Source organism: Acanthopagrus latus, chromosome 23 (assembly GCF_904848185.1).
Source record: "Acanthopagrus latus isolate v.2019 chromosome 23, fAcaLat1.1, whole genome shotgun sequence".
NCBI lineage: Eukaryota > Metazoa > Chordata > Actinopteri > Spariformes > Sparidae > Acanthopagrus > Acanthopagrus latus.
The window spans coordinates 24,896,448-24,922,940 of NC_051061.1; the positions used below are offsets into that span (position 1 = coordinate 24,896,448).

Genomic DNA, 26,493 nt, shown 5'->3' on the forward strand with positions numbered 1-26,493 from the left:
AATGGCCGCTAGTGAAATTTGAAAGCTAGTTAGCTTCAGCAGGAATTTGCTGAGATGTGTTGTCCTCATGTAGTTCATCTAAAGCTAACAGGTACATTTAGGCTGTTAGCTAGCTGCAGCCAGTTTATCTCACTGCCCTGATGGAAAAACCAGCTTCCGTTGTGTTTTGGTGCTGGTCTATGTTGTTTGACAAGCCTTCACCTGAGATCTGCTGTTTTAAACATTTCTGCCATTTTTCATATATTTAAAGAAACGTTCAGGAGGTAACGTTCTTTGATAGCTGCTGCGTTGTGTTAGCAGCAGCGTGACTCTGACATACTTTTACTTTACTTCTTCTTAAAACTAAGCATGTTAAATAAAGTTTACTTTGAATGAAACTACGCAGCAGAAGATAGAACAGTGACGTGCACAACGCAGAACTTCTCTTGTGGAGTATTTTTAATCTCACTGAAGGATTTCAACACGTGTTGCTCCTCTGTTCCTCTCTACTGTAAAGCTAACAGGTGTAATGCTTTATGTAAGTGGGCTATCTGTCTCATCCTGCACCTGTTACGTAACCACACACACACACACACACACACACACACACACACACAGTGCTGTAGTCATGCAAACACTCTCCACTGAATGTGTCTTTAATCTGAAGCTCAACCTTCACCCTTCCCCCAAATTTTGACCCTAAATATAAACCTCTTCCTTATCAGGGATGGAAAGCCGTCCTCTGAGGGGGCACGCTGGTCCCGGGGGGATGCAAGGACCCTATCAGCTGAAATCCAAACGCACCTCCCCATTCCTCCCTCTGGAACCCGTCTTGCATTGCGATGTATTCGGACCAGAACCCTGCACGCTCACTGTGTGGCCTCTAAGGTTACTGATCCGTTTTCCTGCTTGAGACGGCAAAGAAACAAAACCAAAGGCAATAAAGGTCACAGAAGAACCAGTCAGCAGAACCAGTCAGCAGAACCAGTCAGCAGAACCAGTCAGCAGGATGTTTTAGCTAATATTTTACATATTGCACCTTTAAACTCCGAGTGTGGAGGGTTGTGTAGCAGACACACACAGACGTGAGCTGTGGTTGTGTCGTCAGCAGTGAGGCAGCAGAGGACTGCTGGTCCCGTCCAATCAGAGACGTCCCTATCAGTCATCAATAACTCTCCAACTGATCAGTTTCACAGCGAGTCATCAAACATCATGTCGCAACATTTGTCTTTTACATAGAGTGTTTTTAATCAATGTTTCTGTTTTCACTTCTCAAAATAAACTCAAATGGAAACTTTTTTCTTTTTAAATCAGTTTAAACTAAATATTTGATGCTCGACTTTTAAGAACAGTTGCAGTTGTATAATCATGATGTCAGGAGGAGTCAGTTCTTTACTCAGTGATTTAAAGAGTCAAGACTTGATTTAAATCACAGTTGCATGTTGTTGGACTTCAGATCAGGAGACGTCCTATAAAACAAAAAGTCATCAGTTTAAATTGAAAAAGGTTTTTATATTCTGACTTGTTTCTGCAAGAAATGAAGACTTTACTCTCAAAATATTCACTTTATTCTTGCACAATTATTACTTTATTTTATTAACATAAAAAACGTCAACAAAATATTTAGACTTCATTCCCAAGATCAAATCAAATCTGCTCCTCATCACGTCAGCAGGGCAACTGGTTCCCAAAGGTTCCGGTAATATGACACCACCCCTCCAGGCCCCGCCCACTCACCGGCCCCGCCCACCTAGGCCTGCGCTCCAATCACATCGTCTGTTCACAGAAATAAGGACTTGTATTGATGTAAACAGCCACTTCTGTACAAAAACCCCGAACTGAAACAACCCGAGCTTTAGATAGAAAACAACAGAACCATCAAACTCATAAAGATTCAACTGTACAATTCATAAAGTCATAAATTCCTCATCGCTCCGTCCGTCCGCCGTCTCTGTACACATCTCGCTCACCTTTACAAATAAAAAACATTGAATCATTGTTTCTCCTTGAGTTCACGTTGCTCTCGCAGCTCATACATAAAATAGAGTCTTCGTTAGTATCTGCGTATTTACAGCGCGGCACACACACTCCGTACATCGCATGTTTCAGTGTTTCAGACGGTGCTGAGCGGACCGCCTCGACCCAAGAGGCCGTCCGCCTCCTGACATTATGAATCCCAGCAGAACTACTGGCAGAAGCTGTGATTGGTCCAAACACCGGAGGGCTCGGTCAGCTTACACTAAATGTTGAGAATGGGTTTCAGTTCAGATTTAGGACTTCTGTTTCTGCCCAGAACTACACCGGGATCCATAATAAAGCGCCCGACACCCAGGACGCGGTCCTGAGAGAGCCACCGGCAGACTACTGATGATGTCATCTTCACTGGGTTTCACACTTTGTACCCGACAGAACCGCCACAAACGTCTCCGCCTCGACAAGACCTCCGACAGCAAACAGAGTCCTGAACGCTCAGTTTGATCTCAGACTCAGAAACAGGAATCTCCAAACTGTGACAACTACAACGGGCCTTTCTACAACTCCTGGTTCTGGAGGCTCAACCGGATCATGTTCTCTGGTGTTTGAGGAACTGTTCTTGAACTCACATACTTGGTATTTTGGACTCATGTTTCAGGACTTCATATCAGGTTAAAGGTCTTGTCAAAGCCTACAAGTTCTGCAGGTTTTGTCCCGTCCAGAACAAAGCCGCCTCCTGTTGGTTCTGATCCATCTAATATCTGTGAGGTGTGTTGGAGTCAGAGACCCTCCGCTGTAACAAGACAGAACCTCTCACAGAATGAAGCCTTCGGATTTCTTTACAGCAGGTTTCTGATTCTGGTGGTTTACTAGAACTCCAGAAGAAGTCTCCGTTAGTCTGCAACAAAAGATCTATTTGGACCCCATGTCCCAAAACAAGAGCCGGGTCGTTCAGCAGAGAATAAATATAGTAACATGTACTTTAATTATCTGCGGTTGGTTCTGACACCTGGACTGTGGACCTGGTCTCTGGAGGTGGACTGGAGGCGGACTTGTCTCTGGACGGGATCGGCCTCACTGAGCGTGGACAGACTGGATGTTATGGTACAGATGGAGGAAGTCTCACCAGAGCTGAGCACAGAGAAGCTTTCACACCGGTCACACCTTCAGAACCGTCCTGATCCGTCCTGATGCACTGAAGAGTTTCACCCACACAGAACAACATGGACCGGGCCTGTCACTGAAAACGGGTCCATACACTTCCAAATCAACTCCAGTGAGAGTCACAGACTTCCAGCAGTAACTCTCTCTGATCTCACAGCTTCTGCTGTAAAATAAGACTTATTACATTTATACATTTCTTATATTATATATAAATATTTATATATAAATAAACTTTAGTTCATAACTACAGAAGAAGAGTGCAGCTGATGCAAAGATTATTTCAAATATTGGAAACAGATCATTTTTTATTTAATTTGGATTTTTAATTTTAATTTAATTTAATTTTTAATTTTTAATTGGATTTTAATTTGGATAGCTCAGAATTCCCCGGAAGTCCCCCTCATGACCTCACTATGACCTCACCATGACCTCACCATGACCTCACCATGACCTCACTATGACCTCACCATGACCTCACTATGACCTCACCATGACCTCACCATCAGCATCACCGTGACTGTCAAATGACTTCTGTCTATATTTTCACAGAGGGCCTTTTTCTTCACAGCTCTTGTTGGTGAAAGTCGTTCTGAGTGAAACTCTTCAGTGCATCGCGCTCGTTCTCCATCGGTCGATTCTGACAGAAGGAATCTTTCGTCTTTAAGAGACATTTGGTACCAAGTTGTTTTTGCCTCGTGGGTTCTGGTCCCTGTGTCGGACTCTGCCGTCCTGATTTCTGGACTGAAGGTTTAACAGTACCATGAAGTGTCCGTCTGGACTCAGACCTGGTGGTGATCACAGCAGGAAAACAACAACTCTGTAGATTTCTATTATTATAGTAAATATGACTGAAGTGTGATCAGCTGTACAAACACAGAATCAATCAATCGCAACACAACTGGACTCAACAGAACCGAACTGGACTGAAAATCTAGAAGAAAGAGTAAACAAAACCTCTCTGTGTCTCTGAGCCCTGAGGTTTGGCAAAAGTGCTTCGTTGCTGCGAGAAGTTGACCAATCAGCTTCACTTCCTGTTATTGCCTCGGATCTCGACCCTCCAGTCCACGAGCCAACCAATGGCAGCGCAGGTCTGGGAGGCTGAGTGGGTCCTTCCTTTGAGCTGATTGGTCGTTCAGCAGTAGGATCTCAAAACGCTGAGAAAGAAAAGTTCTCCTGTGTTTCATCGTGATGTCATCCAGGACACGCAGCTGATTGGCTGCCGTGTGACGATCAGTTCGACCAGCTGGAGATCGTTTATTAAAACGCTTCAGCTGTTTGAATGTTTTATCCTGTTTACTGCGACCGCCATCGTGTCCACAGACCGCTGATGTGTTCGGAGATTAAAGTGATGTCACTTCCTGTGGACCGACAGATGTTCAGCCTGTCACTCGTGTCCTGATCAATATCAAGATTCATTATGTTCTAAATCTGATCCTCTAGTGATTTGATATGTTTTACATGTACATTGTGTGTTTGAATGATTTACACGTGAGAGTGGCGCCCTCTGGTGACAGACTGTGACCTCATCATGTGTTTAACTGATCACTGACACTGAGATCCATCTGATTGGATCGTATCTGCAGGCTGATCTGAACTGAACATGTGGCTGCCTGGATGAGATGACATGAAGCAGAGTTGTGACTGGTGGAACACCGGTGCAGCGTGACATGTGGTAAACAGGCCAAAACATACAAAAACAGCAGAATGGTCCTTTAAATTGAGCGGAACGAGAGTCTCCAACGTCCTGTTGGATCAAAAACTCTGTGAGACGCATTCAAAGTCCTGAAACAACAATCAGAACAGAGCGAAGAGCTGAGCGACGTCTTCACACTGACACTGAGATCACATTCGGTAGAAAACCAGCATCTACACATCATGTGAGTCCTTGAACGCACCGTGAGCCAAAGTGTCCACAGGTCCGTCACAGGTGCCGTCAGCGAGCACATCGTCACCACTCGGATTGATCTCAGAGGAGTCAGTGAAGGAAGCAGCTCCTGGCTGAAACTTGGCAGCTGATAGAAACAGACCCGAGGTCAGCGGATGTCAACACAGAGTTCATCAGCTGGCGGGCGAGCAGGTGAGCTGTGGCTGTAAACTGTGTCAGAGGAAAGATGCTCGACTGACACGTCGTGTTCTCGTCCTGCACGTTGCTCACAGACGTGAACGAGGCGTATGTGGTTGGTGTCAGATCGACCAATCAGCCGGCTGATTTCTGTGGTTCAGGTGTTTGTGTTCGGCCCGGCAGAGGAACATGCCGACCCAAATATGAGACAACAGGTCCGTCTATGAAACTACCAGCAGCTGCGGGAAATTCTTGTTTCCCATCAGGCTGTTGTTGGAGGGTTCAAAGGTCAGCAGGCGTCAGTCAGGTGGTCCGATTGGCTCGGCTCTGATTGGTTGGCTGCCTCTCGAGGAGGAAAAGTGCAGGAAGTGAGGAAACAAACAACAGGAAGAGGATTCAGTTCTTCTGGTCTCAGATCAGATCTTACATCCAGTCTGTCCTGGTACTCTGATCTGATTGGTTGCTTCTAACGCACAGCGATTAAGTGAACAGGTGACTTATTACATGTTGTTTATATGTTTACTGTCAGAAATCATCTGAACCTGTTAACTGACTCTGGATCAGTCCTCATGCTCTCTTTTGTGGGTTGGACTTTAAATCCATGTATTAATGTGACGCCGGCGGACATCTTGGGTCCAGCGGTGACGTTCTTTGCACGCCGAGTCTGTTTCTGCAGCGTCGCTGAGTCTGAGGTGAGTTTGTGTTCAGCTCACCTGCAGACAGAGCGAGCAGACTTTCACCTGCAGGATCGCTACCGTCACCTCCAGCTGTGTCGGGATGTTGGGGGTCCAGTTTGATGTCAGAACCACACATTATAAGATCCACGAGCCAGCTGATCCTGACAGACCATCAAACCTGCTCCCATAAAAATATGATTTTAAATTTTTTTAGATGTTTTAGAGAAACAGACTCGGTTTGCAACAAACTCTAAATGTGTTTATGTTGATGTGCTCTGGAGGAGAACGACCGGTACCGAGACTCCAGCACACAGTCTGAGTAATGGTGTGCAGGAGAGGCTGCTGGCTGATCCTGATTCTGAATGAGCCTGACTGATCCTGATGTGTGATTCATATCTTAAGGTTCATGATGTGATTTACTGATTCGTCACGCTGAGTTTCATCTCGTCTGGACTGAGAGTGATGTGAATGATACTCTGACAGGACGCCACAGTTCACTCATCGTCTGTACGTTAGCAACAAGACGCCATCAGGTGTCTCTGATGTCATCGGGTGTCTCTGACGTCATCAGGTGTCTCTGATGTCATCGGGTGTCTCTGACGTCATCAGGTGTCTCTGATGTCATCAGGAGTCTCTGATGTCATCAGGAGTCTCTGACGTCATCAGGTGTCTCTGACGTCATCAGGAGTCTCTGACGTCATCAGGTGTCTCTGATGTCATCAGGAGTCTCTGATGTCATCAGGAGTCTCTGACGTCATCAGGTGTCTCTGATGTCATCAGGAGTCTCTGATGTCATCAGGAGTCTCTGACGTCATCAGGTGTCTCTGACGTCATCAGGTGTCTCTGACGTCATCAGGAGTCTCTGACGTCATCAGGAGTCTCTGATGTCATCAGGAGTCTCTGATGTCATCAGGAGTCTCTGACGTCATCAGGGTCTCTGATGTCATCAGGTGTCTCTGACGCCGCCGCCGCAGCTTCTGGATCCTCAACACGTGTTTTCTGTGTCCTGAGTCCTGAATCTCTCCCGATCGCTCTCAGCTGACCTCACAAATGTTTGAACAACGCTCCACACCAGCCTCCAGGTTTACACACAAAATGGCCGCCACAGAGAGAAGACGACCTGAAGCTTTTAGAGGTAACAACAAAAACTATGACGGGATCATGAGGAGTCTTTGTGTCGTCAGAGCTGCTGGCAGTGTTCAGGGACGAAGAGGAAGAGGAAGAGGAAGAGGAAGAGGAAGAGGAGGAACAGACAGGCAGGCAGAGAGGAGGAGGAGTTTGTAGGTTTTCAGTTCCAGTGTCAGACTTCTTCCAGTTCTCACTTCTCCCTGAGCGTTGCTCTAACCGTTTGCTCCTTCGTCTCATTGGTCCTTGACAGGTTTCTTCCTCCTCCTCTTCGTTCTCCAGCTCTTTATGTATCTTTGGGCTCCAGTTTGCAGGACATGTCGAACAGCAGGTTCTGGTTGTCGATCACCTGAAGCTGACGGACGTAGGCCTTCGTCTGCAGGTGGGAGGGGGACGTCTCCGTATCCATGGCTACCAGGTGAGACAGGAAGAGAAGACACTGCTGTCAGGTTCATCAGTTACACATGGACACCACCAGAGGGAGACACACACCAACACAACACAGGAGCTACTCCTTCACAATAAAAGCATTTTAATGTGAAAGCTCACTTCATCACCGTCAGAGTGATCTGTGTTCTGACTGCATTCGGCACCGATGATCAGAACCTGTGACTTCTGATCGCCACTGTTTCAGCAGATCAATACAACATCAACGTACTCTCATTGTTTCATACCGTCAGGAAACGGCTCAACACATGTCGTCAGTCAGACGTCAAACAGTTTTCTCCATGTGCATGTACCTCCGTGTGCATTGCATTGTGGGAGAATAGGCCTCGTCTTCAAGTCGAGCCGTTCTGTCACTCATGTGTGTCTTTGTGTAACAGACGTGATGTAAATATATGTTTATTATGAATATATCTGTCTGTACTGCTGCCATGGTTACCAGCCATAGTGGAGTTATTTTAGATCACACTACCTTGCTTGGCATGACCCGCCCTACTCTGCCTCTGATTGGCTCCATCCTGCTCGTTAAGTAATGTGGATATGCAACGTCTGGAGACACAAACCTGTTCCACCAGGACCCTGAATACAAGTCTGAACCTGAACACCAGCAGAACCTTATAACCCACCTTGACCCACAATGTGTGTGTGTGTGTGTGTGTGTGTGTGTTACCTAGCTGGCTGCTCCTGTACCGTCGGATGATTCTCACCATGTCGGCCACTTTGTGCTGCAGAAGAACAGGTCACATGTTAGCTTCAGTTTGATGGAGCACTGTGAGGTCGTCGACTGGTTTACCTGAAACACCTGAACGACTCGGTCGTTGTACAGAGTTTAAACTTTAACACTTTGAGTTCTGTCCGACTCACCATCTTCTCAAAGTTGACGAGTTCACCGTGAAACGTCTTGCAGCTCTCGTGAAGGAAGGTCAGGTCTGACACAGAGACAGGAAACAGAACACCTCCTTAGCTATTGATCAGTTTATCAACATAAAGATCAATAAAACCAGCTCTTCACATATCTGCAGTTATTGTGTGATCATCAGCTACAACCAGCACATTCATACTGAATATTAGTGCAGTGCTGTTTTCTACCACAGGAGGCAGCAGAGTCACAGCTCTTTGAATCCTTCATGTTCACTTTAATCGTCTTTCTCTTTTTAACCATTCACTTCCCACCTCCTCCGGTTACCATGGAGACAGAGAGCTTAAGGCTGCACACACACACACAGAGGGTGAGAGACGTACAGTGTGTACAGTAATCTCATTCAAAGTCTTTTCAAACTGAACGAGTGAAAGCAGAAGAAAGATGAATGTGTGTGTGTGTGTGTGTGTGTGTGTGTGTGTGTGTGTGTGTGTGTGTGTGTGTGTGAACACCTCCTGGGCTGAACGAGGACGAGATGAAAAGAAAAAACCGGAGCGAAGAGGAAAACTGACGATGAAGAGTCTTTGAAGTGACTGAACGTGTGTGTGTGTGTGTGCGTGCGTGTGCATCTGTGTGATTGCGTGTGTGTGTGTATGTGTGTGGCAGGTTAACATCAACATGGAGCTGAATAGCCAGAAGTGCTAATTAGCGAGGTGGAGCTAACGTGCTAATTCGTGTTCAGCAGCCTCACATCTGGTCGCAGCATGGACGCCTCGTGTGATGATGCGTATCGCACCACCTTACATAATCAATAATCCAGGAATGTGACAGCCAACTTCAGCACCACTCAGAGCAACTGGACCGAGCGTGATGAACCCTCAGAGTGGTTCTGGTTCAAGACACTAATGAGTGACAAGACGAGTCAGTAACAGTCAACACAGAGCAGCCAATCACAGCAGAGACACAGTCTGTTAGCATGCTGGTGTTAGCATGCTGGTGTTAGCATTTAGCTTCACCTTTGAGCAGCAGAGGTGTGAAGGGGATCAGAGGAGGTCTCAGGCTGGTGATCAGGTCTCTGTAGGACTTGTGGTTCCTGGACGGATCCTGAAAGATCCAATAACAGTGATGTAATTATTAATGTTTATATTGATCTTGGTATTAATATTAGCACGAGTCGCATCTGTGATGAGAGATGAGCAGAAAACTCACAGCGATGCTCTCGAACTGCTGGAACTGCTTCCTGAACTTCCCGGGGAGACCCTGAACGCACCGGAGTCCAGAAATATATGTTAAACATGAAATATATAAAACCTATAAAAGTGTTTTCTTTAATGACATTCTGACAGAAACTCTTCAAACTAATAACAAGTGTTGTTGTGTCTGTAGGTGAGTCTCATACCTCCCAGGTGAGTCGCAGTCTGTTGACAGCCGGGTTGTCTAAACCCAGAACGACGGCGAGGAAGGACAGCAGGTCCTGCTGCTGCTTACAGCTGAAACACAGCAGCAGGAAACAGTCAACATGGCCGACTCTGTCTGAGAGGAGAGCGTGTCCTTCTGCTTCATCCAGACGGAAACTTCAGACTTCAGTGTCATTATTATTATTATTATTATTATTATTATTATTATTATTATTATTATTATTATTATTCATCAGATCAACACACGAGGGGAAACATTTCTAACACTCACAGACAACAGAGTCCAGAACTGAAGCATCAGTTTACTGTCAGAAAAACTTCAACTCGACTTGTGTTGAGGGAAATAAAATCCAGCCTGCGTCATTCATCTGTACTGAACTATTAGAACTCGTCCACACAGAATCAATCAATTATTCTAATTATTTCAAATGAAACAAACATCTAAAGGTCAGAGGTCTGAGAATCTGGACCCTGAGAATTTGGACCCTGAGGTTGTGTTTGGACTCACAGAGCTGCGATCTTGATGAACTTGCGGAGCAGCTGGACTCTCTTGGGCAGCGACTGACACTGCAGGATCTCGGTGGCGACCCAGTGCTGCACCTCGCTGCAGCGCTGCAGAACCAGCTCCAGATTCAGGGGGCGCCAGCGAGACTGCTCCCCGTGAAACACGTAACACACAAACTCCACCTGCAGGAGACACCAATGAAGAAGAAGACAGAGCAGAGCTGTGAACGCTGGACTTTAACGGTTCTGAGCAGCGACTGTATCAAAGTACGGTCCGGGTCGGTCTTCACCGACCTCGTGCACGCAGCTGAACAGCTCCCAGTCAAACACCACTAGCTGATTGGCCACCTCCTCCGCTGACATGTCGTGGAGTTTGCTGTCACCTGGCGTCCAGTGGATCTCCTCAGGAAGAGGAAGCTGGCAGGGACAGGAAGTGACATCATCAGAACACACGCACTTTGTTTTTACTCCTGAAACATGAACAATTAATTTCCTTCTTGTTGATCCTGTCAGATGCAGCAGAGACGACTTTTCAGTGCAAAGACCTGATTTAGATCAAAGTTTCTATTGGCAGACAGTTAGCTGTGCTGCTAGCTGACAGTTAGCTGTGCTGCTAACTCACAGTTAGCTGTGCTGCTAGCTGACAGTTAGCTGTGCTGCAAACTCACAGTTAGCTGTGGTGCTACCTCACAGTTAGCTGTGCTGTTACCTCACAGTTAGCTGTGCTGCTAGCTGACAGTTAGCTGTGCTGCTAGCTGACAGTTAGCTGTGCTGCTAGCTGACAGTTAGCTGTGCTGCTAGCTGACAGTTAGCTGTGCTGCAAACTCACAGTTAGCTGTGCTGTTACCTCACAGTTATCTGCTAGCATCTTTCAGTTCCTCACCAGTGTCTCCAGCTCGGAGGGTTCACAAGCAAACAGGTGTGTGTTGACTCCCAGCGTGGTGAACACGGCCTCGTCACTGGGCCGGAACACCGCCTTCTCTGAACACACACACAGTAACAACAGTTAGAGACAGTGTGTGTGACCGACACCAGAACTGTGTGTGTGTGTGTGTGTATGTGTCCTGACCTCCAGCTGATGTGACGGCCACCAGTATGAGGTTTCCAGGCAGAACCGGTTGGTCTTCACTGTATTGGAGTTTCTCTCGGACCAGAGCCAGAATCTCTCCGACCCGACAGGACAAACGACTCCTGATGGTGACGTACGAGTGATCAGGAGTGTAGACCCTGCAGAAGACTGGACACAAGCACACCTGCTGGTTTGAGGGAAAAACAAACTAGCTTCTGGTTGGCATCCATAGTGTGTGTGTGTGTGTGTGTGTGCATGTGTGTGCGCGTGCGTGTGTGTGCGCGTGCGTGCAGGTGTGTCGTACTCTCGTCGGAGCCCCTGAACGCCTCTCTGGGCTGCAGACAGGCGTCGATGCGTCTGAAGTGTCTGAACAGAGGACGGACCTGCTTCCTCCTGCTCTCCTTCTCCTCGTCAGAGCTGCACACAAACAGCGTATCAATATTCAAACAGCAGCTGATGATCAATAATCAATAATCAGTTTAATCAAAAATCAGTTATACTCTTCAGAACTCTGTGTGTGTGTCTTACGGGCAGTTCAAGATCTCGGTCCATCTCTGCAGTTTCAGGACGTCCTCCACCAGCTCAGGGTGTTGACTCAACTCCTGCACCGCACACAGGTACAGCTCCTACACACACACACACACACACACACACACACACACACACACACACACACACACACGATAAATAAACACACTCTGACGGGAAGATAAGTGTGTGTGAGTCAGTCTCGTTGTCATGACAACCAGGGGCCAGAAACAACAGGTCCCGCCCCACAGAGGTGTTCTCACCTGTGTGTGGGCGGGAGGCGGGGTCAGACTCTTAAAGGGACATGACTCTGTTTTTCTTTCACTTCCTGTTATCTGTGACGCCTCAACTGTAACGTGTGTGCGTGCTGTGTGCATGCGTGTGAGTGTGTGTGTGCGTGCATGTGTGTGTGCGTGCGTGCATGTGTGAGTGCGTGTGTGTGTGCGTGTGAGTGTGTGTGTGTGTGTGCGTGCGTGTCAGTGTGTGTGTGAGTGCGTGTGTGTGTGCGTGCGTGTGTGCATGTGTGTGTGTGTGTGTGTGTTACCTTGGGGAAGCTGTTGCTGCGCTCCCCCTCCTCCTGCAGCAGCTCTCTGTAGGTGTCCAGGTATCGGAACGCCACATTCAGCACCGCCTGCTTCCTCTCTGCTGCGTCCATCACTCCCTCGCTTTCTCCATCTGTCTCTCCTCCTCCCCTCCTCTCACCTCCTGCCTCCCTCCCTCCCCCCTCACCCTCTGTCTCCAGAGAGAATCTGACAGTTTGCGTTAAGGAAAACCGGTCGACAGATGTTTGTCTCTAAACTTCACCAGAGTTACAGTTTCTTTAGTGCTTGAGGTAATCAGATTACATTCAAACGCATCGCTGAGAGAAGGCAGTGATTCACTCCTCCTCCAATCAGAACAAATCAGTTCATCTTCAATCAGCTGTTTAATGTTTCAGAGTGAAGCAGAAACTGAGAGACGCCATGATGACCCACATATCACACACACACACACACACACACACACACACACACACACACACATACACACCACACCTGCCTGTGTGTGTGGTGGTTGCAGTACCTGCAGCAGCCTGATGACGGCGCTGAAGTTAAATGTGTGTTTCTGTTCAGTGGAGCTCAAACTTCTAAACACACAGGTAAAGTACTGATCCAGTCTGAACCGGGTCAGAATCACACACATGATGTTTGTCAGTTTATTGTAATTAAAGTCAAATCTCATTTAGTTTTGTGTTAAAGCTCAGTGAGTCAACGCAGCAGCAGAACCAACATGGAGCCAACTGGGTCAGAGAAGGTTCTGGTTCAGTTCTGTGAGCTGGAGCAGCTCTACAGTGTTTAAATGAGGAGACGACGTCACTGAAGACTGTCTACTCTTTATGATGATGTGTTTTCAGTCTAATGACATCGTGTGATGTCATCGATCGATGACACAGACATGATCAATAGTTCGTCTGTCTCTCTGCGACTGAAACCTTCAGGGCAGAACGAGAAGAAACTTCAAGACGCCCCGGCAGTGTGGACAACAACTCCCATGGTTCCTGAGTCTGAAACCACACGGAGGACAAAGACACAAAGACTGTTTCAGAGACAAGGGTGAAGACGAGGACGAGGACGAGGGCTAAGATGAGAACGAGGGCGCCGCCTTCATTTGACGTCTCTCAGGTGAAACTTGGTCACTTTCAGCTCTTGACAGATGAAGCGTTTCATGTTCCTGTTTGTCTCTCAGAAGATTCTTCACTTTGTTTCTCTCCAAACAGGATGAAAAGCAGAAGACAAGTGTTTGTCTCCATCCTCCCTCTCTTCTCTCGCCCACGTCCCTCTTGGCTCCACTTCCTGTCCTCCCTCCAGCCCTCTGCTGTCTGTGTGTGGGTGAGTACACACACACACACACACACACACACACACACACACACACACACACACAGATCTACAATGACGCTGTCTGTCTTCACCTCGGTGGGCTCAGTGCATCATGAATCAGTTGTCCGATGTTTCCGTCATCATCAGGTCTTCCAGCTCTGCACTGGACCTGGTGGACCTGGTGGACCTGGTGGACCTGGTGGACCTGGTGGAGTGAGGTCTGCACTCTGCAGAGAGTCTGGTTCTGGTTCTGTCTCCTCTCTGGAACATTACATTCATGAAGTAAAGTACACAGACAATGTTCACATGGCAGCCATTTTCCTCTGACATCACACTGTTATTATTCAACTTAAATCTGTAAAGTGATTATAAAATACCAACACACCAACGAGATGATCAATAACTATGTGAATAAAGTCCATTTCCCCTCCAGCGCCAGTCAGCAGAACAGAAGAGAACCTGCTAGTCACCTCTGTATCGCTGCTGCAGTCCAGGTGATAAACAGGAGTGAAGCTCTGGTCCAGGTTGTAACCGGCTCCGGATCAGAACAGAATCTGATGAGACTCCAGGTGTTTATTCCTCCAGAAGTTCTGGATCTGCGCTGGCTCTTGAGCAACATTCAGCATGACTTTAGTAGGAACACACCACGGTGGACCAGAACCAGTTCATCCCTGACTCTGCGTGAGCGGGCCGATCCACTTTCATTAAAACACGGTGCTGCTCAGACAGTGACGGCCCACAGGCACAAACAAACCTGCAGCTACCAGACTGAAAGGAACCGGCGTGAGGTCGACCAAACCGGACCCAGTCTTTAACAGAACCACACTGAGTTAATCATCAGTTACACTGGGCTCAGATAGCTGGGCCCTCAGACACTCACCTCTCCGGCTCTGCAGGGATCACCAGTGAGATTCTGTGAAGGATACTGCTGCAGCAGAACCTGCTGCAACCTGTCGGCCGTCAGGAAGATGGGATGTGTCAGCATGAAGTCATCCAGCAGCGTCTCTGCACACACACACATACAGAACTTACTTTTACAGACTGTACCTGAACACACCAGATCACATGAAGCTGGAGCAGACAAACTCGGCCCGACTCTGACCCAGGCCCGACTCTGACCCAGGCCCGGCTCTGACCCAGGCCCGGCTCTAACACAGGCCCGGCTCTGACCCAGGCCCGGCTCTGACCCAGGCCCGGCTCTAACACAGGCCCGGCTCTGACCCAGGCCCGGCTCTGACCCAGGCCCGGCTCTAACACAGGCCCGGCTCTGACCCAGGCCCGGCTCTGACCCAGGCCCGGCTCTAACACAGGACCAGCTCTGACCCAGGCCCGGCTCTGACCCAGGCCCGGCGACGATCAGGCTGATGTTTGGTACCGTCTGACAGGCCCGGTGTGGGAGATTATCAGAACTTGTCACTTGTTTCAGTTTGTTGTTTGGATCAGCAGGAAACATGAAACCTTCTCTGGGTACTATAAAGTTTAGAGAACACAGGTGTGGTTCCACACGTTCTCTGAGGTCATCGCAGCTTTAAACCTCCCGAGGAGACGGAGGGCTGTGCTGTTAGCCTAGCTTAGCACAAAGACTAAGAGCAGAGGGAAACTGTTAGCATGGCTCCAGTCAGAGGAAGCTTCATCTTAATAACTGCAACACTGAATCACACACAGTCACAGGAACACTCGTCCTGTTTCCAAACACACACTAAATGTAGGCTGTGAAGTCGGTGCTGACCCGACGACGGTTCTGTTGTGTGAGTCCAGAACTGGAGACAGAAATCTAAAGACGGAAACGTTCAGATGAAACAGAGATGAGCTGCTGCAGCACGACATGAACCCAATACACTGTGTGTGTGTGTGTGTGTGTGTGTGTGTGTGTGTGTGTGTGTGTGTGTGTGTGTGTGTGTGTGTAGGAGATGCATGCTGCAGTGGGCGTGTCCTGTCAAGATCCGCCTCTCTGCAGGCGGTTACCATAGAGACACCACGTTGCCGACAGTGAGAGGATGAAGAGGGAAGTGTGTGCGTGTGTGTGTGTGTGTGTGTTATTGATAACAGATTCAAACTGTTATCAGAATTGATTAATCACATGATCTGACTGCTGCTGTTAGATTTAGTGTTTCACAGTCTATTTCTGATCACTTGTTTGATATTAACTGTCAATATTTATACTTCTTTACATACACACGCACACGTTTTCATGTATATATACACTTTCATACATACATATATATGTGTACATATGTGTATGTAAAGAAGTATAAATATTGACAGTTAATATCAAACAAGTGATCAGAAATAGACTGTAAAACTAATATTTATTGATAATCTGAGAGAATAAAACTCAAAATAGGACAATAAATGAACATGGAGAACGAGGAGAACATGGAGAACGTGGGAGGAACAGCAGAAGCTGACTGGACCGAGCGGGATGTGAAGACGCCCACGGAGACGAGACGAATGTGAAACAGGAAACATGATGATGAAACGATCCTGAGCTGCAGCTGACAGGAGAACATCAACTCTTTCAGACCCTCTGGTTTGAAAACAACCAGTGTTGTAAACAGATCCAGGATCAGATCCAGACGGAGGTTCTGTCTCCACAGAGCAGGTCTCTGGTTCAGACATCAAGAACATTTACACAAAAATACAAAACCAAAGTTTTTCTTAAAGCCGCTGCTAGAAAGTCTTACTGCTGATGCTTCTCTCTCTCTCTCTCTCTGTCTCTCTCTCTCTCTCTCTCTCTGTCTCTCTCTCTCTCTTCCTCCCACTCTTCTTCAAATGTCTTGTTGAGAGCTGGTTGCTATGTGAACAGGTGCTAAAGAGCCTCTTATGCATCTGTACACACACACACAAACACACACACACACAGTGAGGCAGAGCTGCAGCTCGGAGAGGTCGAGGAAGACGAAGGTGAACGAGTGGGCTGCTCGCTCACTTCTTCTTCTGCTGAAGAGAAAAGATCCTCCTCCCACACACACACACACACACACACACACACACACACACACACACACACACACACACACTCGCTCACACACACACTGCATCATCAGGAACATCAGGATCACTGTGAGCTTTCACTCCACTCACAGTATCAACACTGTATTCACAGTAGAAGTACTCAGATTACTGCTGCTGCTGCTGTGATGCGTTCATGTGTTCAGAACTGTAACGAAGAAGCTCGTTACATAAACAGCCTCGAAGCTTAAAGGTGCAGACGTTAGCATGCTAATCAGTTAGCTCCAGCTCTGAACTCACAGTCCACACTGCTAGCTGCACAGCTGACTGAGCTAACTTGCTAATTGCAGCTACAGTTAGCAGCAGCTAGTGTTTACTCTAGTGATATGTTACGGCATGTTACGAGTGTTAACAATAAGTGAACAGTGGACACAGAGACCCGCTCCACAGACACAGAACCTCAGTCCGGATCAGGTCCTGGGTGATTTCTTAACCGTTCTCTCACACTCTGTGATCATCGCTCAGAACAACACGTTCACACAGAGAACGACAGTCAGACGTCTGCTGATGTTCAGACGGTCGTCAGCTGATCGAAGTCCAACAGACGTCACACAACTCAAAACAGAAATACTCAAGTAAAGAACAAGAACTGGAGTAAATGTGCACGCAGTCGGCAGTGAGACATTCAGTTCAAATGTTATTTACTCTCTGCTGCACAGGTAACACACCTGAGCACCTGCCTGCCTCGACACGCCGGGACCTCAGCCTGTGTGTGTGTGTGTGTGTGTGTGTGTGTGTGTGTGTGTGTTATGTAAGCACATCTGGCGGGTTCGTTCCTCTTTTGTGAAACTGTCAGGAAACTTATCGTCTTTCTGTTTTACCTGAGAGGCAGCTGTTTACACACACACACACACACACACACACACACAGATATTATTATGGGATGGCAGACAGATGCGGTCTGCAGCAGCTGGCTGTCGGTGTGTCTGAAGCTTCATAAATCCTCTGCTGTCGATGAGGACGTGATGATGTCACTGATCTGAAGAGGATTTTACATCTTTTAGTCAAAATCTGATTCAGATTTATTTAAAACTTTATCTAAAACTTCTTTAAAGACAGAATTCTGACATTCACCAAGTCAGTGGACAAAATGTTTTATAAATGGTGTGATGTCATCAACAAAGGGACACGCACACACACGTCCACACGCTAATTATTTTTAAACCCTCACTGTTTGTCTGACACACCCTCACACACACACGCACACACACCCCCTCACTTACAGACATACACACACCTTCTTATTCGCCAGGAATTCGAAATAAACTCCCTCAAAGTGCATCATGGGAAGTGTTTTAATCCAGTTTACAGGAACAGTGCAGCTCTGTGAGGTGATTTAACTTCCTTGTTGGTCCACACACACACACACACACACACACACACACGCACACAGTGTCCCAGATACAGATGAACACCTGAACCAGTTATGAATCTCGTTCTCTCAGGTTCCTGTACAGACGTGAGTCCAGTATCGATCTGAGGGGGGACGGGTTTGCTACGGGTCGCGGCCTGGCCCGTCTCTCCCATCATGCCTCCTGTCACCGCTGCACGGTCAATAAACCCACATGAGAGAGATATAGTCCAGAAGAATCAGGACGATCTGTTCTGTTACGTAACCGCAGAGTGTGACTGTCACATGACTCTGTTCCATAAAACCCACAGAACCTGAATCAACGTGTGAAAGTATTCATGTGGGTGTGTGAGTGTGTGAAACGGGTGCGAGCGCATGTAATGTTCCCGCCAACACGAGCAGGTAAAACCTGACAGGTGAGAGGAGACACAGACAGCCAGAACCAGAACCAACTGACAAACTGAGCTGACGACCAGTGATCACACCACAACAACACAACATGTGTGAGTCCGACTCTCTGACTGCGTGTCGAGGACGAGGTGGACTCAGTTGGTCTTCACTGAGTGTAAATGTGGAATTAAACCTGTGTTCTGATTAATACATGTAGTATAGAACAGTTGTGGTCCATAAAGTTCTGCCTTTCCATATCTGCAGTCCAGTCCAGCAGCAGCAGTCTGACAGCAGCAGGTTAAACTCAGAACTGTTCCTGTTGGTCCAAAGCGACCCGTGAGACATAATTCTAATCTGAGAACAGAGAGTGTTTGTGTCTGCTGGAGCTCTGATAATCACAGACCTTCGGACCGCAGCTCACGGATCAGCACCGACACGAACACAGCAACTAAAAATAACCTGCTCTTTGTTTCTGGAGGAGAAGTGACGAGCAGCGCCGCAGAGTCCATAAAACACTTCATCCCGTTTGCTGGCTGGTTCTGTCGGTGCCAGTGTCTGTGCCCGCGGGCCGCTGTACTGACACTTGTGAGGAGAAGAGGTTCTGGCTCTTTGTGGAGACGTTCTGATCCGAACATGAAGCCTGAAGCAGCAGAACGTTTGTCTAAACGTTTGTCTGAAGGTGCATCAATCAATCAATTAATTGACATTTACATTTATGTTTCAATATTCTGGGTGATTTAACAGCGTATTGATTATTATTACAGATTATTATTACAGATCTGGAGTCAGTCGGTGAACACACCACAGTTCGTCCTGACGGTCTCAGAGCTGCAGCCTCACGTGGACCAGAGCCAAAAGGTCCGACGGGCCCTGAGCGACATCTCACTGCCTCGTCTCTCCTCACAGCGTCTTCAGTTGGTTTCCTCAGTTCTGATCCAGAATTTATCAGCTTCGACTCGTTCTGTGAAAAACTCAGTTTGTCTCTGCAGCACAATGACGAGAGCAGCTGCAGGAACCCACATCTCTTCTGCAGAACCCTCTGTGTTCCTCTGCAGAACCCTCTGTGTTCCTCTGCAGAACCCTCTCTCACAGAACTGTTCAGAACCAGAGTAACTGTACAGGGGAAAAGCTTGTGAGACAGAAAACTACAACAAGTTCTAACAGAGCAACATTAAATCCTCTGGACGGACATTATCCAGGCCAGTCTGATGCGGACCGGTCAGGACCGGACTCCTGGTCTCGTTCTCTACGTCTTATTCAGCTGTGAATGACCGACTGTATCGTTCAGAGCTGCAGCAGTCCAGTTGGGAGGGGACGAGAGTGTGGAGACGGGTCGGATTCTTTCAGAACTACGGCCAGAACTTCTTGCTGTTAGTGATCAGAGGTCTGGTCTGGATTCTCTCTCTGTCTCTGTCGACCTGTTGGGTCTCATTCTCTCACACCTGGTTGCCTGAGGGCCAATCAGCTGGCCTGGTTGCCTGAGGGCCAATCAGCTGCAGGGAGACTAACCGGCTGCTCAGCTGTGAAGATGCTTCAAATGTTTCCTGTTTGTCTGAGCCAATGAGACGTCAGCGCTGCAGTCAGACGAGTCCAGGCTGCCATGCTTCCTCAGAAGCGGTCCAACTGCTGATCCAGTTGCTAACACTGAGCAGGACTGAAGCAGGCAATGAGTCCGATCATATCCAGGTTCATATCCAGGTTTGTGTCCTGGTGCATTCAGGTACCTCAGATGTTCGGGATCTTTTTGTTTGTGTTAATTTTCCTCTATGATTCTGCAGAAATACGTCTACAGTATTAATGAGGTAATAACACAAAGTGTGTCCATCGACCAGCTGTCCTCGGAGACGACACGCTCCAGAACACTGTGTGAAGACAGACAGGTGGCAGGGTCCGCCACATGTAAACACAGTGAAACAGTATAGACTATTTCTTTATTGATTCATTCACACAAAGAGAGTTTGATCATCAGCCAGTGAGGATCCTCATCTGCTCATCAACAAATCTACAGACTGAACCTTCAGACTTCTTCTTCACTGTGCAAGTATCTGCAGAGACACACTGAAAATTAACATGTTGCATAACACACACACACACGCACGCACGCACACACACACACAAAACACATGCATGCACTCGCACACTCACACAATGAGCTGGTAATAAAACCTCCTTTGTGAGAGTTTAACAAGGAGGAAGCTCTGGATTATTCATGACTGTGACGAGTGCAGATAAAAGTAACTGTGGGACGTCTTCATCACCTCGTGTGTGTGTGTGTGTGTGTGTGTGTGTGTGTGTGTGTGTGTGTGCATGCGACACTGTGATCGAACACACAGCACATCACCACGGTAACCGCTACCTGCTGCTCACTACACTCTGCTGTTAGCTAGTTAGCTCAGTTAGCAGACTGGGACTGAACTCTGAGATAGACAGAGGACACACTACAGAGGTGATTTACAGTACAGAGGTGATTTACAGTACAGAGGTGATTTACTCCACAGAGGTGATTTAGAGCGGCTCTAAGCTGGACGGTGACTCGGGGACAGAAGACATCAGGAGAGGACAGGAAAGAGTCTAATGACATCATCAGTGTGTAGACAAGAGAGCATTTTCATTCTATATCTATAAACATGTTTTAATGTTGATGAGACTGTTGTGAAAACCCATCAGAGCGAAGGGTTTTTGTTTTGGGATGTTTATGAAATATTTTACATTCATTTTGTTTAATCATCTTGTTACAGAACAATGTTCATTTTGTGGGTTCTGTTCTTCCACCTGAGCCTGTTCGGTTTGTCGGTTTGTTGGCTGGAGGACGAGCAGAAGCTCACTGACTTGGTGCTGATTCTGATAAAGAGACAGATGTTCTCCTACCTTGTCATTAATGATCAAGTAAATCAGGTTTCTGTGAGAGTCGCAGACCCAAATAAAGATTCTGGATCCAGCAGATCTAAAAATGTTTCATTTGATGTTGGATCAGCCGCATGAATCAAAGAGACGTTCGGAGAGACGTGACTCTACATAGATTTATAGAATTATAATCTTTTTTATCTTTTTCTGGTTTAAAGGTTTCTATTCTCCCAACGACCCGACCGTCAGTCTAACAGCACCAGTACTGACTCAAAAATCAGCTTTCTCACAAATCTGACCTTCAAAGATTTCATAAATATTGAAACATATATTTTCATATTTCTGTAAAAGAATGTTTCACATGTTCAGAACAGGTCCGTTCATCTGGAGGTCGACTGTTTACAGACCGATGAGACGTGGACACAAACACACCCTGCAGCTTTAACAGGCAGCAATCACTGCTGCACGCACACACACACACACACACACACACACACACACACACACACACACACACACACACACACACACACACACACACACACACACACACACACACAAAGGCAAACATTCCTGCAGGAACACATACGTACACGCATGCATGCTCACACCCACTTCAGCTGTAATAAGCAGGCTGCGTTTCTGAAAGAGGACGGCAGCGATTATGTAACCACACACACACACACACACACACACACACACACACACTGCAGGGACAGTCTGTATGATGTGAAATAAAATCTGAATGTCCTCGTGCAGGAAAACGACTGACTCTGACTCTAACAAAAGAGATTTTTCCGTCGAGGGTTTCTGGACTCGAGTCGAATCCTAAAATGTCAAACTCCATCAGTTCTTCTCTCGTCCTGCAGCAGCTCGTCAGCAGGAGGTTTGCACGCAACACGTCAAATATCAACCAACCATCATTTTCATCAGCAGCTGATCGGCTGATCACCTGATTGATTGAGCGTTTATCTGTTGTGTGAAAGCGTCACAAGATATTCAGAGACAATCTGAGACGCTTTGAGGAGCTCAATGTCACAATCATCACCTGGTAATTTGACAAATCACTTAAATGATCATCGAGATATTTGCAGATGGATTCTTTATCGACTGATCTGCTCACATTGCTCTATACTCACAAATGCTATGTGTGCAGGCTAACTGTTAGCTTAGCAACAGTCACTAGATGTGTAAACACACGACTTTCCAGAACCAACAACACAAGCTAACATTGAAATATCGAATGGATCAAACAATGTGTTAGTTTGCATTTCCAGCTAACTAGCTTAGCACTGACAGTAGCAACCAAGCATTACTTCCAAAGCCAAGAGTTAGCATATCATTAGCTAGCATTATAAAAACTTCACTGTGTTGACACCGTGAATGCTAGCAGATTTTAAGCTAATGTTAGTGGCTGCTGTCATCTTTCAGAGTCACCGTCCATCCAAACATCTCCATCCAAAAGACACGACTGCTTCAGAATCAGGGTTCAGTGACATCAACTATTGCTGGGCGGTATACCGGTTCACACCTAATACCGATGTATATTTTTGTTTGTATGAATTTTAAATATACCGCCACACCAATGTATTTGATTACACAATGTTGGGAACGCCGCGCAGTGTGACACTGTTTCAGTCCGGATCGTTTTCAGTGCTGCACTTCTACACAGTCATGGTGCGACTGCGAGGCGTGGTGAGGGTAAACAGTGGTGTTCCAGTGTTATGTTACGATGAAGGTGGTCAGGACAGACATGGCAGTTCATCACTTCATCCGTGGATGTCAAGATGAGCAACTGGAAAGCTGCTGAGATCCGGGAGATGCTAGCTCTCCTCGGTCTCTGTAGCTGTCAGCTTGTTGTTGTAGCAGCAAGCTACTAACTCGCTCGCTTCTTTCAAATTAAAAGCCCTCCGCTAGGAACCCACTTCTAAACTCCTATGGGGTGCAATGTAAAGCTCTTATTTTGAAGACAAATTCGACCTGCTTCCTGTTAGCTGTCTGTTGCTTGAGGCAGCTAACGAATATGGGCCACAGGTCTATAATTAAGTAAATCTATCAAGTGGCGCCACATTTGTTCCGATGCATATGTTGTACGTCACTGTTCAGGCCCAACTTCCTGCTTCACGTCACATCACATGTTTATGCCCGCACCAGTGGAGGCTTTTTGGGAAAGAAGGAATATTAAACCTCACTTTTAGACAGACAGGGCGGCAGAGTGCAGCCTTTACCTTGCAGCAAATGCGCCTCCTTTTCAATCTAACAGGGGCTAGTAATTCCTCTCTCAACCAGTAGAAAATGTTGTGAACACCTGATCATGCATGGAAAAAAAATACCGTCATGTACCGTGAAACTGAAAAATACTGTGACCATGTTGGACCATGTGACACAACAAGACAGCCTCCCGTCCTACCTGTACAGTGAGCGTGACGTCTCCCCGCCACGCTGTCCAGAACACACAGGGTGAGGTTGTCCGGTGTGTCGGGAGGAAGAGGCGTCCCTCCTCCTCCTCCTCCTCCGCCGCCGGTCTCTGTGATCAGGCTGGCCTCAGAGCTCTGCTCGTCGCTGGACAGAGATGGACTGCGGACGTCTCCTCCTCCAGAACCAGAACCAGAACCGGAGCCGTTAGCACTGCAGGGCACCGTGACCAGACCGGTCCCTGCAGCTGAGGGCCAGGAGGGGGGGTCCTCGCTGTCAGGGCTGCAGGGGTCAAAGGTCAAAGTTCAGAAACATTTTGTACTTCCTGTCACAACGCTCGCGATGAGCTGCAGCTCGCCACCGTCATCCAATCAGAACCAAGAAGACGAGTGACAGAAGAGCAACGAGAACCGATGATCCAGAAAGAAACTCAGCGTTTAACTTCATCGTTTTTATTCTCTAACTGAATCACTGATGGAGCAGCTCGTCCCGTCTGTGGTGCATTATGGGAAATGTAGCTTTAAGAGCTTTGTTATTGGTAGTAGAATCTGTGTGTTATGACATCACTGACGTGCCCTGTACCTCGTCTCCACGTGTGTGGGTCAACTCCTCTCATCAAACCTGACGAGGAAACTTTCCACTTTGATTTCCCGTTGAGGAATTTCACCTCCAGAACTGAAGTTCTGCTGCAGATGGACCAAATCATTAGCATAAGCTAACCAGCTAACTGACAGTTCTGTTTATACAAGGAAAAGGGTTGACATGACAGCATGCTAACGGGTCACGTGTACAGGGGTTCACACATCATTAAAGGAGCATTACGTAGTTTTAAGTAAGAAAAACAAAGTCAGAACTTTACAATGTACAATATTAAGGAGGTAATAACACAAACTGTGTCCATCAGGCAGTAAACCAGCTGAGTGGGTGAGTTCAGGTGTGTTTCCGTTCAGTTACTGACAGCTGGTGATGAAACAGATCAGGTGTTCTGAGGTGGCTGGAGTCTGGACCAGCAGAATTTATTTGAAAATGGATCGAGCTTAAGTGAATTAATGGTGACGTGTTTGATGACGCGCTGTTGTTCTTCCTTCGTATCTGGTTCACTAAGCTGGCACAAAGCCTTTGATCTGGACCTGGTCTCGGTCAGGTTCTAGTTCTGATTCCGGTGTGAGGTGTAATGTAATGTAACAGAGGGCGGTCTCACCTGAACACCTCTCGGGCCTGGCCGCTCTCAGGTGAGGTCTCCCTGAAGAAGGGTACGACCCGGGACAGGCTGGCCCTCCGGCGGGACGCCCCGGTCCCTCCGCTGGCCTTGTCCGCCACCCCGCCTACAAAGCCCCCGGCCCGGGTCAGGGCCGTGGTCTGCTTCTTCAGGAACTTCTCCAGCGGTTTCATCCCCGCCGGCATGGTGGGAGGCTGGGAGGGGAGGTACAGGCGGGTGGAGGCTGGTGATGCGGACAGACTGAGGTGGAGGGGGGTCCTACATCATACAGCCCCGCAGGTCGGGCCGTGCAGGTGTGAGCAGGTGTGAGCGGACCCTCCGGACGGGACGGCGGCTCTCTGGAGCAACCGGCCGGTTTTAACCCATCGGTTAGGAGGAGGCGGGAGAGAGGTGGAGGAGGTGGAGGAGGAGATCTCACCGCACCGCGTTAACGAGCCCCGTTTCGCTGCAGAGCCTCCCAGAAGCCGCTCGGCCTCCTGCTCCTCCCCGGCTGCACCGCGTCCTCTCCCCGCGCGCCTCTCTCTCTGCGGCTGCTGCGGGACCGAGCGTCGACCGTGGGCGGAAAACCCGAGAATGTGCAGCCCAGACGGCGGTTCTCCGGTCCGGACCGAGCCCCCGGTGGTTCCGCAGTCACAGCGTGTCTGCGTCGGATCGGCAGCGGCGGGTTTCTCGGTGCTGAGTCCGGATGAGTGATCGACGGTCCGGCTTGTTTTCTCACCTGGAGGAAACCCGCCCGGCGGTGCGTTCAGGGACTGTCGGTCCTCTGAGCAGCAGCGAGCTGTTTTTCTTTTTTCAGGTCAGATACTGCAGAGAGAACACAACACAGCGCCAGCTTCTCTCTCTCTCTGTCTCTCTGTCTCTCTCTCTCTCTCTCTCATCTGCTGCAGTTGCGCGCTCCCGACACACCGACGGCTCGGGAGCGCGCCGGCACATTAACTTGCAGTGCTGTAAAATTGATGGAAATGAAAAAATCCCTGACGACGAGCTGCAGGAGCTGCAGGAGGTGGAGGAGCTGCAGGAGCTGGAGGAGCTGCAGGAGCTGCAGGAGGTGGAGGAGCTGCAGGAGCTGGAGGAGCTGCAGGAGCTGCAGGAGGTGGAGGAGCTGCAGGAGGTGGAGGAGCTGCAGGAGCTGCAGGAGGTGGAGGAGCTGCAGGAGGTGGAGGAGCTGCAGGAGCTGCAGGAGGTGGAGGAGCTGCAGGAGCTGCAGGAGGTGGAGGAGCTGCAGGAGGTGGAGGAGCTGCAGGAGCTGGAGGAGGTGGAGGAGCTGGAGGAGGTGGAGGAGCTGCAGGAGCTGCAGGAGGTGGAGGAGCTGCAGGAGGTGGAGGAGCTGCAGGAGCTGCAGGAGGTGGAGGAGCTGCAGGAGGTGGAGGAGCTGCAGGAGGTGGAGGAGCTGCAGGAGCTGCAGGAGGTGGAGGAGCTGCAGGAGCTGGAGGAGCTGCAGGAGGTGGAGGAGCTGCAGGAGGTGGAGGAGGTGGAGGAGCTGCAGGAGGTGGAGGAGCTGCAGGAGGTGGAGGAGGTCCAAATCTACAGAAATAATTTGAAATTTTGGGGAACATGAGAAAAGTTCGTGTGTTTGGACTCGGCTGGTTCACCAAAACAG

General features: G+C 48.2%; 1 protein-coding gene and 1 long non-coding RNA gene across 2 annotated transcripts; one reads left to right on the forward strand and one right to left on the reverse strand.

Moving 5' to 3' along the window:
* On the forward strand, window positions 1-3,186 carry LOC119013328. The gene is made up of 2 exons (XR_005072726.1): window positions 1-91; window positions 705-3,186. It is a non-coding gene; the product is annotated as an uncharacterized LOC119013328 (long non-coding RNA).
* On the reverse strand, window positions 1,555-25,846 carry rapgefl1 (Rap guanine nucleotide exchange factor (GEF)-like 1). Its single transcript, XM_037087735.1, has 16 exons — window positions 24,876-25,846; window positions 23,670-23,956; window positions 14,589-14,667; window positions 12,348-12,552; window positions 11,804-11,901; window positions 11,580-11,692; window positions 11,276-11,443; window positions 11,090-11,187; window positions 10,501-10,623; window positions 10,211-10,389; window positions 9,684-9,774; window positions 9,494-9,544; window positions 9,301-9,388; window positions 8,290-8,354; window positions 8,096-8,150; window positions 1,555-7,392 (listed from the first exon to the last, which is right to left on the reverse strand). Exons 1-16 carry the CDS (start codon window positions 25,076-25,078, stop codon window positions 7,268-7,270), a joined length of 2,028 nt encoding a protein of 675 aa, XP_036943630.1. The 5' UTR covers window positions 25,079-25,846; the 3' UTR covers window positions 1,555-7,267.
* Window positions 25,847-26,493: the final 647 nt, after the last annotated feature.